The sequence below is a fragment of the Zonotrichia leucophrys genome, chromosome 2 (genome assembly GCF_028769735.1).
Source record: "Zonotrichia leucophrys gambelii isolate GWCS_2022_RI chromosome 2, RI_Zleu_2.0, whole genome shotgun sequence".
In the NCBI taxonomy this organism is placed as follows: Eukaryota; Metazoa; Chordata; class Aves; order Passeriformes; family Passerellidae; genus Zonotrichia; species Zonotrichia leucophrys.
The window spans coordinates 28,700,431-28,723,397 of record NC_088171.1 but is presented as its reverse complement, the minus strand read 5'-3'; the positions used below and the strand labels follow the sequence as shown (position 1 = coordinate 28,723,397).

General features: G+C 41.8%; 1 protein-coding gene across 1 annotated transcript; it reads right to left on the bottom strand.

Annotated features, from left to right (window-relative positions):
• Nucleotides 1-6,011: 6,011 nt before the first annotated feature.
• ARL4A (ADP ribosylation factor like GTPase 4A) lies at nt 6,012-7,479 on the bottom strand. The gene is made up of 2 exons (XM_064704403.1): nt 7,226-7,479; nt 6,012-6,999 (listed from the first exon to the last, which is right to left on the bottom strand). The coding sequence occupies exon 2, from the start codon at nt 6,931-6,933 to the stop codon at nt 6,331-6,333; it is 603 nt and encodes a 200-aa protein (XP_064560473.1). The 5' UTR covers nt 6,934-6,999; nt 7,226-7,479; the 3' UTR covers nt 6,012-6,330.
• Nucleotides 7,480-22,967: the final 15,488 nt, after the last annotated feature.

The following is a 22,967-nucleotide window of genomic DNA, read 5'->3' as shown; positions in this document are numbered from 1 at the left end:
TAATTAAAATCAGGAAGGCTAGTACTTCGAGGGTTAGCAAAATTCAGCTCCTATACAGCATAATCAAGAACAATGGAATATATATATATATATATATATATATGATTTAAATATAAATTCATTGGCTGGAGTTCAAAGGAAACAGTCCTACTAATAATGCATAGATAGCCATTTTACTGTATCCCTTATAACAGGAACCAAATAGGCATAAACTGTTTGCAGAGACATGGATATGTTTCCCAAAGAATCAAGGTTCTATTAGAAACTAAATTGACCCACAGAAACACCTCCAAACAGCTGAAAACATACATCATAGATATGTTTATAGATATTCAGAAATACTGTGAAGACTTTACACCTTTTGTCTGCAAACTGTTAAAGGCATCTTAGAAGTCATCATGCAGCTGGTGTCAGGAGAACAACAGCAGCCCATGCTTCAACAGCATACAATAATTCTAAGATCAGCATAGTTCAGCTAATGCTGGAAACAAGAGGATATTTTTAGAAAATTTCCCTCTTAAAGGTCATCTTTATCCAGTTAAGCCTGCTTTACAAAAAGACTGGTTTTACCCAACCAAATCACCAAAGCATAGGTGAACACTCTTTCTTGATCCTCTCCATTCACAAACTCATCCTTTTGACACCTAATTCATTGATGTTCTAATATCAAAACAACCTGTTAAAGCTTTCAAGGCAAATGACACTGAAACAGGAAAGGGATGAAGATGTTATGCTCCAAAGGATATCATCCTAAATGACCATTCATAAACTGGTAACAGAAGATAAGTGGTTACAGGGTTGACGGTACCTCTGGACTACATGTAGGGTCTGAGGTATCAGGCCTCACACCTTTACTTTGTCTGACCTAAATTCTACCATTCTGGTATTTTTAGAAAGAACCTTGGAATACAGCAGCTTGTGAGCCAGCCAGGAGCCCTCAGCACATTTAACAAGGCTCAACAGCCCTGCTAACTTTCTCTTTTGTCAATTGAGATTAATGCAGTGATTAGATGACTTTCTTAAATGAGGTATTGTTTCATTTCAGCAATAGGAAAGCTACAGTGTATAAAATAATAAAGACTTTGAACCAATTAAGTAGTCTGAAATCATATCTATTTCCCTAGGGCTCAATGTGTCTTGAAAAGCTGGGAAAACACAACAGTTTCAAATCCTCTCTCCCTCCACACATCCCACAGCCAACAACTGTACTTGACCTTCTCCTTTCTAACTATTCTGTCATCTTTAGCTCTTAATTCTAGTGGAGCAGCTGTGTAAATATAGCCAGAACTAAGAAACCATAATCTTCAAAGCTCAGGGATTATTCTCTCTTACTTTCCTGAGCTTTTTGCAAGCAGGTATTTAGCCTGGAAGTACTGCCTACTTTTTCACCTTAGATTTTGGGTTTGCCTTTGAGTAAAATCAGTGTGTGACTACTCAGGCCCATGGGGAGCAGACAGGCAGCATCACCCACCCACCCAGAGGCTCTGGGCTCATTCCCAGCCAGCACCAACAGGACACTGGCAGGGAGGAGACTGAAGTCCTTCATGTGCTGTGTGGGTCTTTGGTCAGCCAGGTCTACAAAACTGCAATTTTTCTCTTTTACAGATGGTTTAAGAAGACTGACTAATGGTTTAAAGAAGGGCAAGGCACCAGCTATGTATTGGCCTTTTATTTTGTTCTCAGACAGGCAGGATGCCTGTGGGAGCCCACATGACAGCCCCCAGCAGCAGCCTGCTGTGAAGCCAGGCTGTGTATTTCCCTTCAGTTTATTCACACAGCTCTGCAGTCTCATAGTGCTCCTAAAAATAATCACAGCCTGCAGAGCAGCATGAGGGGCAGGCCTTCACATATACCTATGTCAGTCAGGATTTAAAAAAAAAAAAGCTTTCCTCAACCCCCAGACTAAACAAACAGCACCCTACACATCCCTCCCAGCAGCAACAAGGGCTGTTTTGGCTTGGGGACACACATCTATCAGAGCAGGCTGTAAACTGTGACCCTCTCAAAAGATGAGTCACCCAGCAGTAAAGTGAAATCACTGATCCTAAAAGCACTGATTCATGCCTAGATTTCTCTCTCAGAAGTTAGGCAGCATTATGAGCACATATTTGCCAGCCTTCATGCACTGCAATCTGACAGCTGACTCACGACTGCATGTCAGGACTAGTGCCCTATATATGGGGGATGCAGGTCGACTGTGTTTTACACACTCTGCCTTACCAAGCCCTTTGTAGCATCAATTTGTAGTATCTAAATCCTCCCTCCATGTCAAGAATGACGCTCACCTCTCAACAAGTTTCAGCTAGACAATTAATTAACACTCTGCTATTAGTAAACAAATGATCCAAGATACAGATAACATCCCCCCAAGGAAACAAAACTGCTTCACTCAGACCCGCTGAGGTCCAGAAGGGCTTAGCTAGCCCCCACCTGACTGCTTCCAGCTCCTTGCTGGTCTGTGACCACAAAGTCCTGGGAAATGAACTCCTGCAGGCCCAGAGAGCTCAGTCAAAGACTAAAGAAGCACCCAAGTCAGGCTGGGAAGCATGGGCTGGCTGTGGGTATTGCTTTCCACACAAAGGATCAATTGTGTCTCACTAAAACATGAAAATCTGAAGAGCAAAATGTTTCCTTTTTTTTTTTTTCCAAATATAAATGCACATTCAGTACAATGCAACTTAAAAGTGATCTGAGAACCTGGAGCCTCATCATCCCACGGTATTTTTCCTAGTTGAAACAGTCTGATGCTCACACACAGCTATGCAGCTAGAAATAGCTAGATTCTGAAGGCTGGTTAACTGTGATTGTGTGTAAATAGCTGAGGCAATGCTATGCAAACTTTCACGAGCTAAAACAAGTGACAAGGTGACAAGACCTTAAAGCTTGTTCAATAGCACCAATTCAGATGCAATTCCTTACCTCCTTAGAGAAGCAGGTTAAGATAGTCACCTGAAATCTTGCAGAACGCAGCGTTCATCTGTAGCCCTTTGAGCAAAAAGTATTTTTGATTTAAGATTTGTAAATCCAGCATTGTAACAAAATGACACCTGCTTATTCAGCTACTCTGAAGATTGTCTTACACATATCAGTATTTAGGCCAGAACTGAAAATTCATCATATGGAGAAAAGTGTTCCACATCTGGCAGGACCATGCCAGCAGGAAATCAGTTCAGATGCTGAATGCTCTCCTGCAATCATTGTTTTGTTCATAGTTGGAAAACTGCCATAGTAATACAGAACACTTCCAGAGGTGAAGTGCATTTGTATACTGTACTCTCAGGACTGTCACTGTAAAATTCCAGCAAAACAGTTCTAACACAGATAAAGGCGTAGCTTGAATTTAAAAACCATCCCCTAGAGTCTTCTACTTCCAAATCAGTATTAGCACAGTAAGAACCATGACATTTTAGAAGCAGTACTCTCCACCTTCTCTCACTTTTCCCTCCAGAGTGCTAGAGTACAGATCTGTCAAGTCTTTGTAATTAAAATCATTCACTGCTGTTTTTATGCATAGAAGAGTTGAGGGAGACAGCCACCAGATAAAACACTAGCATGTTTAATATGCAAAACAAAACATAGTTGTTTTTTTTCAAGCAGTATGCCTTTTCAACTACTCCCAATAGAAGCCTAATGAATACTGAAAATGGAGCAATTAGTATTTGGTATCAGTTTGTTTACCTGGCACAAAGAGCCAGCCTGCCATCTCACCTTCCTTAGCCCAGGAGCACAGTGCATCCAATAGGAAGGAAAGTATTAGCCAGATTATACCAGTTATACACCAAATTCAAAGGACTCAGCATCACTAATATAGCTTTTTCCTCAGGACTAAGAATAACCTACATTTTGATGTGCCATCAGTTACATAAACAAAAATGAAAATATCAGGGTTTTGAGAGAGAATATTCTGGTATTTTGGGTATTCTGGTTCAAACTTAGCCATTTTCATTTGCAGGCTAAACAAAGTTTTTCTTGTCTATGCTTGGGTCCTGAAAATAATTAGAAGCCTGCCACATCAACACATTCTACTCATTGCTGTAACTTCTCAGAAAATTCACCCAAGGTTTAACTGCAGATGAATCCCTCAGACAGCTTCAGATACACAAGGCTAAAGACATTAAATAAAGTACTACCTGAGAGTACATGTGATACATGCCCAACATTGCCTATTAAGTGTTGCACACAACACAAAATAGGCTCAGCTAAATACAAGATGTTTCAAATTGTGCAAAAGCCATCACTTTGGAAAAGAGTCATGGCAGCAGGTATTTCTTCCATGAATATAAAGACATACCATTGATCCAAAGTTTTCAATGAGATACCTCCAATTTCTAACACGGTGACATTTATAAGCCTCACCGCATTTTAATTTGGTTATTCAACAGAAATACTGATTTGAGTAAAAGCAGAACTATGTGCATGGATGTTGCTAAGAAAGTACCACTGCAGCACAAGAAGTCAGACACCTTCTCTCTGCAGGCTTGTTTTCAATTGTTTATTGAGGTTTAAGAAGTCATCCACATTTCTATAAATATAGACATTACTTGAGTAAGTGACTTACAATGTCACCAGTGCAGGTACATATATAACCAACATACAAAAGCTCCACTGGAAGCTACTTCAGTTTATTCAAAAAGGACCAAGATGTCATAAAAAAAACAAACAGCTGTCACTTTCAGTTATCGAAGACACTAAAGTGCATTTTTGGTTATCTCCTGGTCGAACAGCTGCTGGTTAAAAAGCTTGATTTTTTTTTTTTTTTCAACATAGCTAAATTACATTGATTGACATTCAGTTTGTAGCTGTCATCCTCCTGATACATGGCAGCAGATAAGAAAAATGTATTTGCTGGTTGAGAGGAGGAAATTGATTTTGCTAGTTTCTACTTTTTTTTTTTAGTCTGGTATTACCAACAAAAGTTTAAAGATAATCTAACATTCTGATTAATTTCTACAGCACCACTAAAGTTAGTCTTAAAAATCCAGGCTCTGCTTTAGCCCTTTTAATTGCTAACCAAGTATCTAAAGAGTCACTTGAAGCTCTGTACCAGTAAGAAAAACTACCCTCCCTTTTCTGTCAAGCACTATCCTGCCCAGTTAACACTGTTTGCACACTCTGTAAACAAGAACAGCTTAAAGCATAATTAAAGCAGAACACAGGCCCATCTTGAAAATCTTCTTCCCCCTTTCCCTCCCCCCCGCCCCCGGTAGTGTCTAATGTTTGAGTGTATAAAGCATTATTACATTCCTAACCACAAAATACTGTAAGAGTCACAACAAAAAAGCATACGTTGCAAGTGACACAGCAATACTGCTTTAATAAAATGGGATATTTTGGGGAGATACAGGATGTGCTCTGCTAATTTTAACTCCATCTTTACCTCATTGCAAGTATATTATATTGCCAGGAAAGTCACCAATAGGGCAAAGAATGCTGCACTGGTTAGAACCACAGCAGCCAGAGTTGTTCTTTATAGCTCCTTTACTGCAATTCATTGACTTTTGATGCTAGGAGGACATAAAACTCACCATTCAGAAATAAATTACTAATTTTGAGTAACAGTTTAAACCTGATTAGCACTGCATAATGATGAATGGCTACTTCTAAAAAAAATAAGAACCTTATATACCAAAAAACATGCTATATGTTGAGAAACCACTTTTTCATGCTCCATCGTGTTGTTTACAGTTTTTACTTGTCAAAGTCTTTCTTTTACCAGTTGAAGAATCCACAGCACTTAAAATTTCAAGTGTTTGAACTGAACGTGATTCAATTTCAAAAAGTGCCAAATTAAAAAAAAACCTACACATGTAGCCAAGCTTTCATAAAAATCCTCAAACAAGGTAAAAAACCAGCCTCAATGAAATTATGGGTTACTAGCTTCATACATGTTTTTAAAGCTGTATAATGTTCACCTAAGCACTCCACTTACGAGCATTAGAAGTTTAAAAACACAGAACACCTTCAATGCAAATTGCTTGCAGAGGGCACCCTCAAACATATGACTACAACACTAAGCAGAAAACCCTCGTTTTATTTGGCTATTTAGACATCCATGTCACATATACCCACCCATCCATTTCCTGATAGCATTACATCATCTATTAGGGCTTCTGAAATAATACAGAGCCAAAAAAACTCAGAAGAGACTAGTTAAAAAAAAATAAAAATCCACAACTGCACAGCCTTCCTGTACACAGCAAGGTTGTGCAACTGATTGTTCAACGTAACTAAGCTTAACGGCATCCAAACAGGCAGGCCTGGCTTTGGAAGCTGTCTTACGTCAAATTTTGACCATGTAACTACCCTAAAAAACAAAGGTCAAAAAAGAACTCATCTCTTCTTTTTCTGCTGCCTCAACATTTTCCTTCGCTTAATTATCATATCATGTAGTTTCTCCAGTCCCTCTTTAAGTCCGTCTCCAATGATTGCACAGGTAGGCTGCAAATGCCAGGGCGTTGAAGAACTCAGCTCGCTCATTGCTAACATTTTCTCTATTTCAGAGAGGGAGAGAGAGTTCCTCAGGTCCTGCTTGTTAGCAATGATAAGCACAGGCACTCCTTGATTCTCAGATATCCTAGTAATCTTATGGAGTTCTGTTTTGGCCTCCTCCATCCTCTCAACGTCGACGGAGTCCACCACAAACACGATGCCATCGGTGCACCTTGTGTACGACTTCCACAGCGGCCTCAGCTTCTCCTGGCCGCCCACATCCCAGAAGTGGAAAGTGACCGTCTTCGAGTTGCCCAGCGTCACTTTGATTTTCTCCGTGTTAAATCCTTTAGTGGGGACAGTGTTGACGAACTCATTGAACTGCAGTCTGTAGAGCACCGTCGTCTTCCCAGCGCAGTCCAGCCCCAGGATGACGATGTGAAAGCTCTGGAAGGAAGGCAGGCTGGAGAGGATCGGCGTCTGGTCCGAGAGTCCATTCCCCATTGCCAGAAGGGAAGGTGACAGCAGGCTGCCACGAGCAGAGGCGGCTCCCGCGGCTGCGCTCGGATCCTGCCAACGACACAAGCGGCCTCAGAGCCCGCTCCGCCGGCGCCGGGGCTGCGCGGCCGCAACGCGCCGGCCACGGCGCCGCCGCCCCGACTGCGGGGGCGGCCGCGGGCAGCGCGACGCGGAACGCCACACGTCCCCCGCCCCGCCCGGCGGCTGCGGCCGCTCCCGGCACTGCGGCTCGCCCAGCACCTGCGCCCCCGCCGCCCTCGCCGCGCCCCAAGCCTACCGCGGCTCCCTCAGCGCGGGGAGGGGCGCGCTGCCCGCCACCCCATGGCCACGCGCTGCCGCTGCTCCGCGGCCGCTTCTGCTGCGGCTCTCACTGCTGCTCCCGCAGACGCTCCCGCAGACGCTCCCGCTACTGCTGCGGCTCCCGCTGCTTCTCCCGCAGTCGCTGCTGCTGCCGCTACTGCTGCTGCTGCCGCAGACGCTGCTTGTGCCGCTCCCGCTCCTCTCCTGCCGCCGCCGCCCGTGCGACTCTCCGCGGCATCTGGTGGCGGGGCGCCTCCCAGCGCGCGCCTAGCCCCGCGCGCCCCTCCCCGCGCCCTCCCATTGGCCTGGCCGCGCGCGGGGGGCGGGGAGCGAGCCTCGCTCCGCCTCGCCCATTGGCCGGCGGCGCCGGCCGCTCATGGGGAGCCCGAGTATCGTACCGTCCGCAGCCGAGCGCTTCGGGCCGCAGGAAGGGGCCGCTCCCCCCCCACGCCCTGCCTTGAACAGCCCCCGCTCCCCCCCAGGAGGCGGAGCCGCTGCCTCACGGGGCCCGTTCGGGGCAGGCCGGCGCGGCCGCACCCTCCGCCTGCGGCAGCCCCGCCCCGCGGCGGGCGGCAGCGCCCCTTCGGCTACCCAGAGCCCCGCCCCTTCCCGGGAGAGCGCGCGTTCATTGGGCGCGGGTGCCGTCACTCCACCGCGGTCCCGGCCGCCCTGGGCCGCCTCTGCTGTGCCCCGCCCCCTCCCCACACCCATTGGGTGTAGGTGCTGTCACTCTAGCGCGCCCCCTGCCGGCCCCGGGCGGTGCCTCCCCGCGCACCTGCGCCGCTGCCCGGGGCACGCGGCCCGGCTGGGGAGGGAGCGCTGAGGGCCCGGGAGCGCCCTCGGCACGGGCGGGCTCGGAGCTGCTTCTGAAATAAAAGTGCCAGCCCGGCTGTGTGCGCCCATTGTACGTGCTGTATGTGCCTTCGACGTGTCCCCGCGAAACGGGAGAGACTGGCCGGGAAGGGCCGGGAATAACATAGTGGGTGACGCGGTTGTGATGGACGCGTGGAGCACAGGGATGGCAGCGGTGCTCGGGTCTGAGTGAGCATGCACTGGTGCCTGGCTAAGGAAGGTTGCAATAAAGGTTTCCCACAGCACAGAGACATGTTAAGTAATTCTGCATTTTCATGTCTCAGGCAGATTGGAGCAGTGAAACGTTTCGCAGAACTAATTACGAGTGTCTGATAACACATTGAGTACATTCACTGTTTCCAGAGCATACAGGTGTTAGAGGAGGCCGGCAGGAGGAGTGTTCTGTCTCAGCTCTTCTTGCTGCCGAACAGGGTTCTGTTCCCTCCCATGTTCCCTCTGCTCCTTTTGCTCCATGCTCTAAGGTTCTCTTAGCCCCTTTGCCAGTGCAGTTTGCACGGCTGTGCCGATGCAGGCGGTCAGTGCTGCCTGTGCCGGCTGTACCCGGACCAGTGTAACAGCACACAGAAGGATCAGAGCAGGGTATGCTGCAAAAGTCTTCATCTACAGTGTGTAGATAAAAAATTAATAAATCAATCTTTACAATAAAATCATGTGTTTAATGGTGAGCTAAAGCTATTGTGCTACTCTACCAGTCCAAGTGCATGTTTTTCTGTAGTCAGTGTCACAATCATAGAATCATAGAGTGGGTTGTGCAGGAAGGAGCTTTAAAGATCATCTAGTTACAGCCCCGGTGAGCAAGGCACAGTTCTTCTCAAGGATTTCTGAGATTCACATTCTCTGAACCTCAGAGAAAGGGAAGACACAATTCTTATCGCTTGCTGTGCCTGCATTGTGCCAAAGTAGAATGCAATATGGAGATTGTTTATCCAAAGTGAGGATGTTTTGTTTCCTTGGCCTGTCAGGGTCAAGTGTGTGTGTGTGTGTGTGTGTGTGGACTGGCGGGTGACAGTCACAAGATTCAGTGCAGTTGTGCGCAGGGTTGAGTGCTTGGCAGCTTCAGTTTTAGATGTATAGAATAATATAGTACAATAAAGTAATTAATCAGCTTTCTGCTATCAGTGGAGTCAGATGCATCATTCTCTTCCCTTCGTCGGACTCGCCTTTGATTTGTGATACCCACTGCTGTGGGCAGGGACACATCTCAATAGACCAGGTGGCTCAGAGCTCCATCCAGCCTGGCCTTGGATGCTTCCAGGGATGGGGAATCCACCTTCTCTGGGCAACCACCCAAATCTTTGACCAGCTGAGCTTCACTAAAAGAGGACGGTCATTTTCAATATTAGTCTTGCCTTTTTGTCTAGAGGACTAGGGTTTCTTGATGTGGCTGCTGAAAAGGGTTCATTTACAAGAATATTCAATCATATTTCTTTTTTTTTCCTTTGAAGGCATTGTAGTCTATATTTTAAATCACAGATAATTTTATGTAAAAGAGAAGTAATTGAATAGTAAAGGGACATATAATAGTAAAAAAAACCATCCATCATGTGCTGTAGGCAAAGCATCACGTTATTAAAGTGTTAAGGTATCTATTCTAGTCCTACTAAAAATAGCAAAATTCTAATTTGCTTACATTTGAGATTAATATTTCACTGCTTTTATCTTTGTTCATTATTTACATCCTGATCTTGCAGCTGATTCTTTTTTGAGGAAGTGGCCTGTTTGTATAGGAAGGTGATTTTACATCTATGGAAAGGAGGAGTAGGTTACTACCCCTAAGGCCAGCTGGTAAGGTTTTTGATTTGGCAGTATTTTACAGTACTTTTGCATAACATAAAGAACTGCATAGCATACAATGTAATAGAAAAGCATCTATAGTGAGAGGAAAATTGGGCCTTAATTATTAAATGGATGATTTTCAGTAATTCCAAATTGGGAGGAGACCAGCTAGAAATACCTTGTTAAAGAATATTACTGCAGATAATATATTTATTCATGAAGCTTGACAAGCTGAAATAAATCAAATTGACCTTTATCTCCACCTACAAAATTAACTATCCCCTATTTTTACTGGAAAAATAACCCTGTTAGATATTATGGTATCCTAAACCTGCATGTGTGATTGTTACCAAGATGCATTCAAACTTTAACACAGCTTCCTAATAATACATTTTACAATTAATTCCATGAGAATGGATCTTGGCTAGCTCCTACCCTCATGGAAGGTATTTTGATTTTAAACATATGATGCATAAGGCTTGTTTTTAATCTCTTGTTCTGATGAAAAACAATCAATACATAATATTTTATTGGAAAGGGAGGGATAAAGAACTGGTGGTTTTTTCTAAGATATAGTGTATCCAACACAGTGGGTATGAGAAGGAATCTCATAAATCTTGTAAAAAGAGTTTTATGACATCAGGGAGGTCATTTTAAGATTAGATAGAAATTAGTATCTTCAACAACATGAGCATACCTGTATTTGTAAATATATAAATGGAAATAATCTGTGCTCTCCAGAAAATGCCTGGACACTCCCTACAGTTAATTTATCACATTTACCTGTTGTAACTTGCTATGAAGTGAATTATGATCTCTCTGGGGCTGAGACTATTTTTCACTGTAAGTCTTTGCACCTTGATCTTAATTAATGCCTGTAGGCAGTTCTGCAAAACAGCTATTAAATAACAATCCAAATGGATCAGCTCCTCCCATACACTTCATGCTGCTTTAGAAGTCAAACGAGCAGACTGGGCAGGTGTTGTGGAGTAATGGTATCTAAATTAGTGGGAGTGTAGAAGAGTTGACACATTCAACCTCTGATAATTGAAGGTAAGGGTAAAGCAAGGCTCTGATTAACCTGTAGAAGTCCTGAATGAAGGAGCTGTACAGAAAGAGCACCTTTCACACTTTCCAAGTGTGTAGCTGTATGGGGGAGTGGGCTGTTCCTAGATGACAGCTGAAAATAACTGCAAGATACATGTAAGAGGAAACAATGGTGAAAGGCTCGAGCCACATGCAGAATTTTTAATGCAAAATAAGGAGGTGCCTAATTTCTGTGTATGGGTAATTTCACATGCTGATACTTTTCTCATTTCCTATCTAATCTCTACAGATCTGAGTTCTTTCTGGCTCAGCATTCCTTAGCTCATGAAAACAACTGCAGCTTCAGCTCCTATGGGCTAAAATCCTTCTCCCCTTTCCTGTTTACACAGTGCACCAGTGTAAATAGTAATATATTATTTTCTACATAGGTTTCTTACATATATGCTATAAATATTTTCCACTTAGAAGAGGGCAGGGCTGGGGACAAATCATTTTGTTTCAAGAAAAAGAAGCAGTACCCGTATAACATGCAGCTTCTTCACTATGATAAAGTAGTTTGGTTTTTGGTTTTTTGTTTTGTTGGTGTTTTTTTAATTCCTTAATGGCCTGGACATAATTTTGGTTCAAGGCAGGTTTGAGGGGCCAGGCTTCCAATGCTGCAATTATTAACTGCTTCTGAGAAACTTAGATAGTCCTTATTAGGGATATGGACCATGAAATTGGTTGAAGTGTTGCCAAGAAAGAATTGGCTTACAGTGGAAAGATAAGATTATTGGAAATGTTAATATTATTACCCAGCAGAGACTTAGGTTACCTTTTAATACATATCACCTCCTTCACTGCAGGAGCTGTTTCACAGTGCCCAGATAATAAAAATGCAAAGGATCATCAAACATCAACTTGCAAGGTTGTGTGTATTCTTCACAAGAAATCGCCTTTCATATGGAAATAGCAATTCTTGGAAATTAAATCTAGCAGTTCATGAGAGGTTTACTGTAGCAGGACATTAAATCAGAGATTTCATTAGTGCTGGTCATTTTAAAGTTAAATTCCACTCAAGTAAGTATGACTATTGTTATACAACCACATCTAGTGATGCAGCAGATGAGAAATTCCTTCCAAAGCTATGATAGTGGGATTGAATTTCCATGGCTAGATATGCACAATATTCCTTTTGTTTTCATTAAATATCTTCATTCTGAAGAACAGGCTAGTGGCATTTATTATCCTATACCAATAGCTAATCACCTTAGAGGGTTTTTTTTAATAGCACCACATATTGTGTGTAGCAAATTTGATTCAAATCAAATGAAAAATGAAACATCAGACAAATGATCCTGATGCCATGTACTGCAGATGCAGAGGGATGTGGCCAGAACTAAAGAACAGCAAAAGACAGAAGCAAATATGAGCAAACACTGAAGGAGGAATAGGAAGGAACCAGCTGCATCACAGAGCTGAATTAGTTGTCAGACACAAAGGAATGAAGTCCTAGGAAGAATGGAATTATTGCAAGGACTCTGCACCGTCAGCTACAGGTAGCTGATCTACAGTGATGGGATCCCAACCCCCATCTTCATGAGGGAGATGTGTGAGCAGCCTCACACCACCAGTTATTGCTGTTCTGTGTGGAAATCGAGCAGATTTCTCAATGTGTTTGAAAGAGAAAATCAGTTGCATTTCAGTACAATGCCATGGCAGACCTAGGCTGGGGTAATATGTACTAATGTTTGTGTAATAGCAATAATGTTCATTATTACAGTAACCAACTGTAGCTCAGTTGTACATTCAAAAATTGAAGTTACTTCTCTTCAACTATACTCTAGATCTCAGAGCTAAAAAAGTTCTGCTTTGAATTGTCACATGGTTCTGAAAGTATTGCTTTGAGTTGTTGCATGGTACATAAAATCTTCCAGCAGTTTCACCATGAATTTTGAAACTCCCTTAACTATGATCACTAAGAATTAAATAGCTGACAAATTTCAACACGAGTTTTTGCCCTTAAGACTATCTCTTAAATTGATGTACAAAATTTTTTATACAAAGAAGCCTTTTATCATCTTTGCTACATCTGCTGAATTCTTTTATGATAACTTACATGCTGCATTAACTGCTTTGCTTTGATTATTAAACAATAGTTGGTGGTAGAAAATCTAATTTATTTCCTCACAATAAATAAGCTTAGAGCTGTAGAAGATGGAGTTGCTGTGTATAGACCAGTTAATTAAACTTACTGTCATTTCTTACTTACCTTCACATGAAGTCTAACATCTATATTTTGCTACTTTCATTTTCATAAATAAACATAATGCCATACAGCAGACTAACAACAAAAAGCCTCTTCTGATAGACAGACAGAGTTTGTTGCATCTTCAATTCTATTCAAGTGTGTTAGCAGAAAGCAAGCTGTACTAGCTCATAAATGTTCTTAGTCACACTGAGCAAGTGTTGGCTCAGTGTAACTGAGGTTTTAACCTCCACCTTCCAAGCTCTGTGGATTTTGGTTGTTTCATCCTCCGATGGGATGGCTGTAATGGTGGTGACTCCGTGTTTGTGGAACATGGGGAGCAGCCTGACCACTTTGTGTACATATGGTTGTACAAGAAATGCACTTTCTGTGGCAGGGTGGGACAGCAGAAGGGTTGTCCCCAGCAGCATCTTTGTGTTTAGGACTTGTGTGACAAAACTCTCAGCCACACTGAGTGTTCATTTAATAGCAGAGTGTAATTAATAAGAGTTCTACATAGATCCCCTCTTCATATGATACGAAGTTTATAGTCAAAAATCCAAACCTGGACATAGGACTTGTTATGGGGCAGTTTAAAGAATATAAATAAGCCTTTTTTTTTACAGGAACCCCTGGTTTCTACTCCTATTTCACTAAGAAGCTGGTGCTAAAAAACCCCAACAAATATGTTTATTTAATAAATGGACAGAATACCTCCTACTTTAATCCTTCATTACATGAGGCAAGCCTTCATCATGAGCAATTCCAGTGTTTAGTGTGTGATACTACACATGAGCAAGCCTTGGCTTGCGTGTTTTCTTCAATGGTTGTACAGTGATCAAAGACTTACATTTACCTCAGCAACAGGTTCCCCACCTCCTACCCCAGGTTTGTGACAGCACTTTTGCTCTTATAGGGTTTTTTCCCCCCTGTAGAACTAGTGACTTGAGTCATCACACTCTTTTGCTTAGAATGTAGTGCTAACTCAGTGCTACACTGAAAATCTTGCCAGGTAAGAGAATAGCTTCCACAAGTTTTTATTTCTCAGTATTTTTTCCCCCAGAAAAGCTATGGGCACTTTAGGGTTGTCTTTGTTTTTGTTTTGATTTGGTTTTTGTTTTGTTTTTGTGGTTTTTTGTTCGTTTTTTTCTAGGCCAGAATGATTCTAAACAGTTTAAAATTCTATCAAACTGAAATTTCACTATCAGCTGAAATCTTCTCACATTGCTTCCTTTGAAAAGGGTAGCAGAGTTTTTAAATATAATGCTTTAATATGATGAGAGCAGTTTGCATGCAGATTAAAAGTACTACAATTACAAATATAAGAGCAGCATATTTTATTTTGCCCCTGTATAGATGGATTTAATATGTGAAGGTATTTTCCCAGCTCCAGAATAATAATGGAAATGCTGGTAGTATAACTACTGCTGTTAGAAATATTGCTAGCACAGAGCAACAATGAAGGAAAGAAAAAACTGCTATTAAATATTTTTCTTTTCTAAAGAACTTTATAAATACTGTATAACTATTTAACATGTATAAAGCTGCTGACATTTGCTGGAATTGTAATAGATAGGAAAAAACAAACAGACCTTGGACATCAGCACAAAGAAGGCTTTTCTTTGATAAATTTGTATCTCAGTTGATTTTCTGTGGTGGAAAAAAAAGTTACAAGTTCTGACTGAAGCTTCTGACTAAGTGTTTAAGGGATGAAACATTCATTTAAGCCAGTTCTTTCCTAACAATCCATCTGCTTGCAACAGTTACTTATTTAAAAGCTATGCTTTGTTCTTCAGGTGCTGCATATATCCAAGAGGAAGTACCAGGACAGGAAGAAGCGCACAGCACTCAGTTCACAGAGTCAGAGTTAGCACATGGTTAATGAAATGCTTAAATGACAAATATAGTGCACTCAAACCTGCCATGAGAGCATTTCAAAGACAGTCACAAAATACAAAGCATTGAAGCTCCACTGATTTTCAGGGACTGGCCTGTTCCTGTGGCTGGCTGGAGCAGGGAGCCTGTGCCTGTGTGGTGTGCACAGCTGGGTCTTGGATGTGTTCCCACCATTTTTGGCAACAACTGAGAGGGGATGCCCATCCAATATACGGGGTTCACTGTGAGAATGAGCAGGCTGTTGATCTGTAATAACTTTGTGTAAATCAAGTTAAGTGCACACCTTGAAGAGGAAATTCAGTTGCTCATCTCTCCTAAAAAGGCACAGCAGCAATAGAAACAGATTTCACAGAGATTGCACTGTATGGAAGTAAAATTTTATGGGAGATATGCCTAAGCTCCCAGGAGGGTTGTGAAAAATCTAAAGTCTCTGCTTTAGTGTGCAGAGTATAATATGCTTTAGTATAATAATGTAGGTAGTACAGTGATAATGTCACAGCTCCTTGAGCCTGGTGCTGAGAGGCAACAGCTAAGAGAAGTCCCCACTGAGACAATGAAATAGACCACAAACAATTTGCTTGATGTTCTCCAACCACTGTTTGGTAATTTATCAGTGCTCCTAATAACAGGAGCTTGTGAGTGCTGCTTATAACTCCTGGTCACATACAGAACACATAGTGTGGAATGTAACTACTCTCTGGTTTTCTGAAAGCGTCTTTCTTACATGAGTGAAAAGAGAGACCTGCTGGCTCCCTAGATAGAGGGGAGGGGTTTGTTTTTATTTTTTAAAGAAGGAAAGAATTTATTATTCATTTTAGTAAGATAACTGAGCTCAAATGTAGTTGTAATATCTCCAGTGAGGTAATTAATTGATTAACAATGTTCCTGAAGAAAAACAACAAATACATGTTTTAACAGATAAATTGACTTGGTCTTTTTAAACCACAGAAGACTGACAAAACCTACTGAGCATCTGTGCAGTCCACTGGTCTCATTCTCTGCAATGCTTGCTTCACTTCCTACCAAAAATCTTTCCCAAGCACTTCATTCTGGCCCTATAGTTGTGAGGCATTTGTGAGTTTTCAAAAACTATGTCACTGGCTGGATCTTTAACCTGTCCTTTTTAATCAACAGGCATCTGAAGTGCACAGTGAAATGTTTAATATGGCCCAGCAAAATAAAACATAAATTTGCACTCAGAATGATATATGACCCAATTCTTGGCTTGCAAAGAAGGTCATAGTTCTGAGTGGCTTTTCATTCGGAGGCTTCCCAGGCAGTAGGAGTTTTGAGCTAAGACTTAGCTGTGTTTGCCCCTATTCCAACACAACAGCACTCCCAAGTGTAGTGCATGCAAACCCTGGTATGGCAGGTCCTGCAGCTTTGCCAGCTCTGTGGCAACTGCATCCAGTCCCTGTGCATGTTTGGATGTTGACCAATCTATTTAATTTTGTTTTGAAGCAAAAGGGTGTTAAAAATCAGCTTTCCAGGAGGGAATGGAAAGAGCAAATACTCCTTTGCTTTGATTTCTGGTATGAAAAGTAAACTTCAGTCAGCAGAATATGAATAAGAGCTAAGCATTCTAGATTAGATTTTTCTCAAGCCCAAACAGAGTTGTTTGGCTGCCAGTGATAAGAACTACAGTTTCAGTGCCTCCAAAGGAGCTCTTTTCCCCCAGGGCCATGGATAGTTTCACCAGCTAGCCTCAGCTGTGGCATGAAGGTTTCAGCCTCTTCCACTGAGAAATGATGGGCACCTTATGCTTAAGTACTGGATATTTATTGTAGTTTCTAAAACTTAAGCCAAATTAAAAAAAAAAAAAAGATAATTCTTCTCAGTTACAAGAGCTTCAGTGTGAAATCTGAGCCTATTACAGTGTGCTACAGCAAAAAGAAAACCAACCCTTATGCTAGGGAGCTCCCAGGTTTGTATTTATGATTAGATGAAAAAGAGAAGAAGAAACAAACCAAAGAGAGGACGATGAAAGAATGGTTTCAGGGAAGACAAACACTGTGTGGGTGGGGAGGAGTAATTTCATCTCCTTGTTCAGCTGTAGTCTACATTTTTTAAATCTTATCAGCTCACCGTGTCTTCTTTTTAAGTGAACAGCAAATCTAAAACTTACTTCAGTGAATGCAAGATTAGGCCTACTGCTTGCTAAATGTTAAAAGCTAAGTCACTTGAAAATTGATTTGAAAGCTAAACCCTGGGGTGTTAGGCAGAAAGCTTTCTTTCACATCCTAGGTTTCAGTTCTTGGAGGGAAACAACAGTAAACTCACTTTGAAAACCTTATAAAACCTGTCCCTGCAAAATCCTTTTTGCTTTCCTCTCCCAGGGAATATGATTCAAACAAACCACATCATACATTCCAATTCCATAATATTGAAAGAGAGAAACCTTTCAGAGAATTCAGCACAGCTTCTGCCACTAGAATTGTAAACTCTCATAAAACCCTGCCAAAATACTAATTTTTAAATGCACACTTTTTAAAGCCTTTTTCTGACATCACAGCATTTTATCAGAATGTAGGTTTCCCATTCTCTGGCTCTCATGGCCACACCACACTACTTAGCAGGCTTTAAACAAAGTAAGGAAGGCAAATAAACAAACTTGTGGAGGAACAGATTGTTTAGCTGAGATTTTAACTGAACTCCAGTGAATGGAGGCAACACTGCAAGAGGCAGCAGCTGAAGTGCTGCAAGGGTAAGCTCTGCAGTTTTCATCTCTCTGAAGCTTTCCTCTTCACCTCTGCCAGGACTGATCATAGATTAAGCAGGACTTCTAGGGAGCAAAATCAGCAGTGGGATACTATGAAGATAATAAGTTTTTTTTCTAATTGAATTATTTTATTCAAGGCCTCTCTACTGTTGGAAGGAAAAACACATAATACCTTCTTATGTAAGGAAAAAATAAGCATGGACGAATCATAAAGAATCTATTTAAGAAAGTCTTCATGCTTTGAAGATTTTGTATTTCAGATAAATATATGATACATTCAGCACATGAGTAGATGCAACCCCAAACTGAATCTTCAGAGGAAGCATGAGAAAGCTTTAAAGAGGACAAATGGTTATATCCCTTCCTCCTGGTTGACTGATGGAAGGCCTCTGGCCATAGGTCATTGTGTGAAAGGCTGTTACTCAGTCTGAGAGATTCTGCCTGCTGAGGGTCACTTAAAGAGCCCTGCCCTTCTGCTTAGGGACACCAATATCTGCACAGCCTTTCATCTCACCACAACTGTAGAAACAGGGATTTTCAAGTTAGCATCACGGCACTCCCTGCAAATCATTCATCTTTGAGTCCTTGCTGTGGACTGATTGAAGGCACAGCAGTCTGGCACATAAAGGATATATGTGTTTCTGTGGTTTTCAGACCTGTGAGAAGTCAGAGTTGAGATAAAACAATAGCCATCAGCTGTCACCACAGAGGGCCTAACTCCAAGCTTTCACTGGGCCAGAGTGATGAAATTGTGTGAAACCAATAGCAGCAGCCAGCAGACATTTGTTGGAGAACAGAGACAGCATTTAAATGCAAAACCAAAGCTTCAAAATGAACAAGAAATGTGGTAATCTTCATCCCTCCATCTGTAGTCAGTGAGCACTTTTTGTTTCTCTCAGTTCCTACCCTTGACTGTGGACAGGACTTGTCGTGCTCAGTCTCTGGATTGAAGCCATGTGTGTTACCCAGTATAATTCAATAATAATGAAAGATCCAGTACATTATCAACACTCACAGTCCTTAAGTCAACCACAAAACACCACTTGCCAGAAACAAAATGAGCTGTACTGCAGAGTGGCCTCATGTTTTAACAACAGCAGCAGAAAAGTTTCAGGACATGGGAGATTAGACAAGATGCCTTCCCTTTTAAAAACAAATCTTTTCTTTTTCCAAGTTGGAGTAAGAAGCACCTGAGGATTTTGCTATTTCTTTGTAAACACAGCAGAGCCTTATCTTTGCTTCATACTTACAATCCCCAGAGCAGTTGCTCCCATTCTGGAGAGGAATTTTTATGGACCTGATGCAAATACACCCATAGTTACATCTTTCATGGAGTGTCAAGGCTGCAGAGGTGAGGATGAGAGATCTATTATAGCTTTATTGTGTTAGACCATAAAAGCTTAAATTCTCAGTTGAGCTGGCCTCCGCCCTTCCCCTGCTGCCCTAATGCCACAGCTGGTGGAGCTGCAGCCATTCTTCAGCAGGTCTCTGAGGCATCACACTCATCTCATCTAATCCTGCTCTGAGCAAGTCTCTGCAGCCTGGCACCAATAACCCAGGCCCTGTCTGGATTATGAGCAGCACCTACAAGATGACAGTGTGAGAAGTGACTTGACTAGGTCAGGCATTGTACAAACACACGGTGAGAGACAGAGCAGCTTAAATAAACAAGGAAAGGATTGAGGAAATCCTCGTTTAATAGGTAGAGAATAGGACCGCAAATTCAGTGATTCACTTCACACAGACAACAGGAAATACAGGTACCAGAATCCCTGTCTGCTGCTTTAAATATCAGACAAGTTTTCATCACCTTTCCTCACACAATCTTAAAAAAAGATCACTTTGAGCTCTGGGAATTCACACATGGGATTATTTGGATGCTGAAGTGCATCTGCAGATGCTGGGATGGGACAGAGTCTGGCAGCAGAAGGCTGCCTGTGCCTATCCAGAAAGAGAGGAGGGGATTGTTAGAGTGGGCTTCTTGCCTGTTCTTGCTGGTAGGACATTCACTGTCACTTCTTACCCAAGTATAGTAGGAGAGTAGCTGGTTAGTGTTGGGAAGGACAGCAGTCTTTGGTGCTGTCAGAGATCTGTGCAGCCCTCTCAGCTGGTTACACGGGGACTCTGATGTGCTGCAAGGCCCACTGCAGGAAACCTGTGACCTTTCTGAGACACCTCTGTGAAAATCTAAGCCTCCAGGGAAATCTGTAATCTTCTAATCAGCAGTCTGTTTTAATCACCGTTGTTTCTGTAGCTGCTTGTTCTGTAGCAAGGGTATCAGACAACACAAAGCATGGTGAACTGTTGGGCAAGTGACACTAAAATCACCTGACTGAATCCAGCCTTGATGTTAGTATTGCCAAATGCTGGGAAATCACCCTGAGTCACCTCTGTGATATCTGCTGAGGAGCAGCAAGGAGAGCTGTGCTCTTCTAGCACCGTTAAGAGGCTTTTTTAAAGTAATCAAAGCATGGCTGCTGCGTGTGCCTCTGGGCCTTTCAGTGGGATACTGTTCAGATTGTTCCAGTCTCCCCTGCTTGCTTCATGCAGCAGATCTTTGAGGCAATGATCTGCAGTCTAACAAACAATAAAAATCAATGCTTCCACTTGATGCTTTCATTTCATCTGCACGGAGGCCCAAACTTCACTGCTGGCTGATTAAATGTGCTGGTAAAATGTACACTGTTGTGGTTCTCAGTACACCCTTAACAACCCTTTGAGGAGAGAACACTCACAGGGTGGAAGTGTGCATGTGTTTAAGAAGCCTGATACAGACTGTTTCACCTTCTGCTTGCTCCCCTGGAATAACTGCTATTATTAAAGAAAAAAACAGCTTACATATTCTGTTCTCTAGGGACAATTTTTCCCCCCTGAAAGGCAAATATGCTTTAATGTCAAGAGGAGAGGGATATGACAAGCAGAGGGAGAAAGGCAAAAATAATCATCTGTTAATTTTATGCTGTGTGGGCCTCCTAGTTCCCAGTGGTCAGCCTTCTCCTCCTTGCACCTTGGAAGCTTTCACTGAAGTGAATGAAGTAAATTCATTTTCAGCATAAGGTAATGGGCTAACTGGAAGAGAAGGTGAAAGTAACTTTAGGCCAGTCAAGAGAGGATGTAACTAGGCATCAAGGACATGAAGTAGATTAAAGATCTGATTGTGTTTTCAGAAGTTCCTTTGATTTTAGCATCTGAACTCCTAGCCATAACAAGGGAAAAGTGTACTACTTCTTTATCTAAAGACAACATTATTGTCTTTAAAAAAGAAAATGTAGGGATTTGTAGAGTCACCACAGCAAAGTATTATCTAGCCCTGGTTTTATTAGATAGTAATTTTTTGGCATCTGGCATATACTTGCATTCGGCTCAATTAAGCCATAAAGGCAGAACTTCAGTGAGATGCTGCTGAAGTGCTTGTATCCTAAAGCAAAGTTTGAAGGATTTTTCTGAAACTTTCCCATAGAGAAGTCAATTCTGAAGAAGAATTTCAGTCCATGGAAAAGAATAGCCTTGTTTGGGCTAATTTTTTTTCTTTTAAATTCTTTTACATTCAGTAAAAATGAAGACTACAAGAAGATTACAAGATCAATAACAAGAAGTGTTCCTGTAGCCTATGATGATGTCTAAAGATGTCTGAGAGCACCTCCTGCTATAGTTTAGTGAGCAAAACATTTTCTGTATGATTCCCTGTGAGAGGGAACCATAATCTTACTGTCTACCACCTCCCATCACCAGCATTTTCTTGCTGCAGTTGAAGGCTGTGTGAGTCTGCACTGGCAAGAAATCAAACAATTCAATGGAATTTAGCTGCATTTAACATAGTAATTTACAGCAGATCTAATTCTATATAGCACTATGGTCAGAATGGGTATTTAGAACAATGATTCCAGAAGCTGACTCCTGTCCTGTGCATAATCTCTAGTTATACTCTAAGATTATGGTATTTTATGTAATATGGACAGTACATAGGACTATAATGTCCTGATAGTTCTAAGGATTTCTAACACCTTTCTGCTGCAATGAAATAAAGATGAAAAATGATGCTGTGTTTACAACCAATAGAACATGAATGCTTTCTGTTTGGTAATAGTATAATGAAACTCCTAAATCAGGGTCTAATTTGGCCATTGCAAGTAGAGTGAACATACTGTGTGATAATACTGCAAAACATAGCTTATTCTTGACTGAACTTGACTGTATACATATCTGCAAAATTTTTTCTATTATGAAAACAAGGCAGACAGGTTTGATATGTGTATTCATTAAGTTACGTGCTTAAATACTTTCTTGGAAACAGCTTAATCTTTAACATTTCCAGGCACTCATAGTCCATCCTGTCTGTCCTCCCTCATTCTCTTCTTCTTCTCAAGGGAAAGAAATACATCTTTGTGTGTACTGCACATATATTATGAAAAATAAACTTCCTCACTGGCAAGCAAACCCTAGAACAATGTTGCAAGCAGCTGTTGTGCTTAAAGCCCAATGGAGAACACTGTTCCCTTATGAGCTCTCAATGCTCTTCTCAACATCAGCAATCAACATGCCAGAACAATGTATTACAAACTCAAAAGCCCAGGCCAGGAGACCACAAAAGCTTCTCTGTCTTGTGTGAGGGAACTGAAAAGAGGCTTTCACAGTGCTGGAGAATATGCTGGCAGACTGTGCCAGTTCAGAGCCCTCAGCGTCCTGGAAGATGTTTATGTGCAAGAAGGACAAATCTTGTCTAATCCTGGGTTCAGAAGCTACTATAACTGTTATTTTTTGAAAATGAGAAGAATCATATGTATGTGTTGAAGACAACAATCAGATAATTACCGGCTGCTCAGTGGCTGAGGCATTGAAAAGGTCTTTGTGCTCCTTCCAGCAGAAGGACATCTTATCTACTCTCACAAATAAGAAGCAATATGTATCCTTTAAAAACAAACATAAACCTATTTCCTCTTATTTTATTAAGCAGTTATTTCTGTACTCAATTATTTTTGCAAGCAAAAAGTTATAAAACCAGGGAGTTTGATTAACAACAATGGTGTTTTTATTTAAAGATGAAAATAACAACCTAATAACCACCCAGTTCTTTGACTTTCACTTAGGTTTTTAATTATCAGGTTGGTGAGAAGAGTTAAGCCTCCATTGGGTAAAATGGCACCAAAGTCAAAACAAGTAACTTCTCACTGCACTGTTCAT

What these genes read in the sequence shown, in the direction of transcription:
- ARL4A (XM_064704403.1), bottom strand. Translation starts at nt 6,933, where the DNA reads ATGGGGAATGGACTCTCGGACCAGACGCCGATCCTCTCCAGCCTGCCT.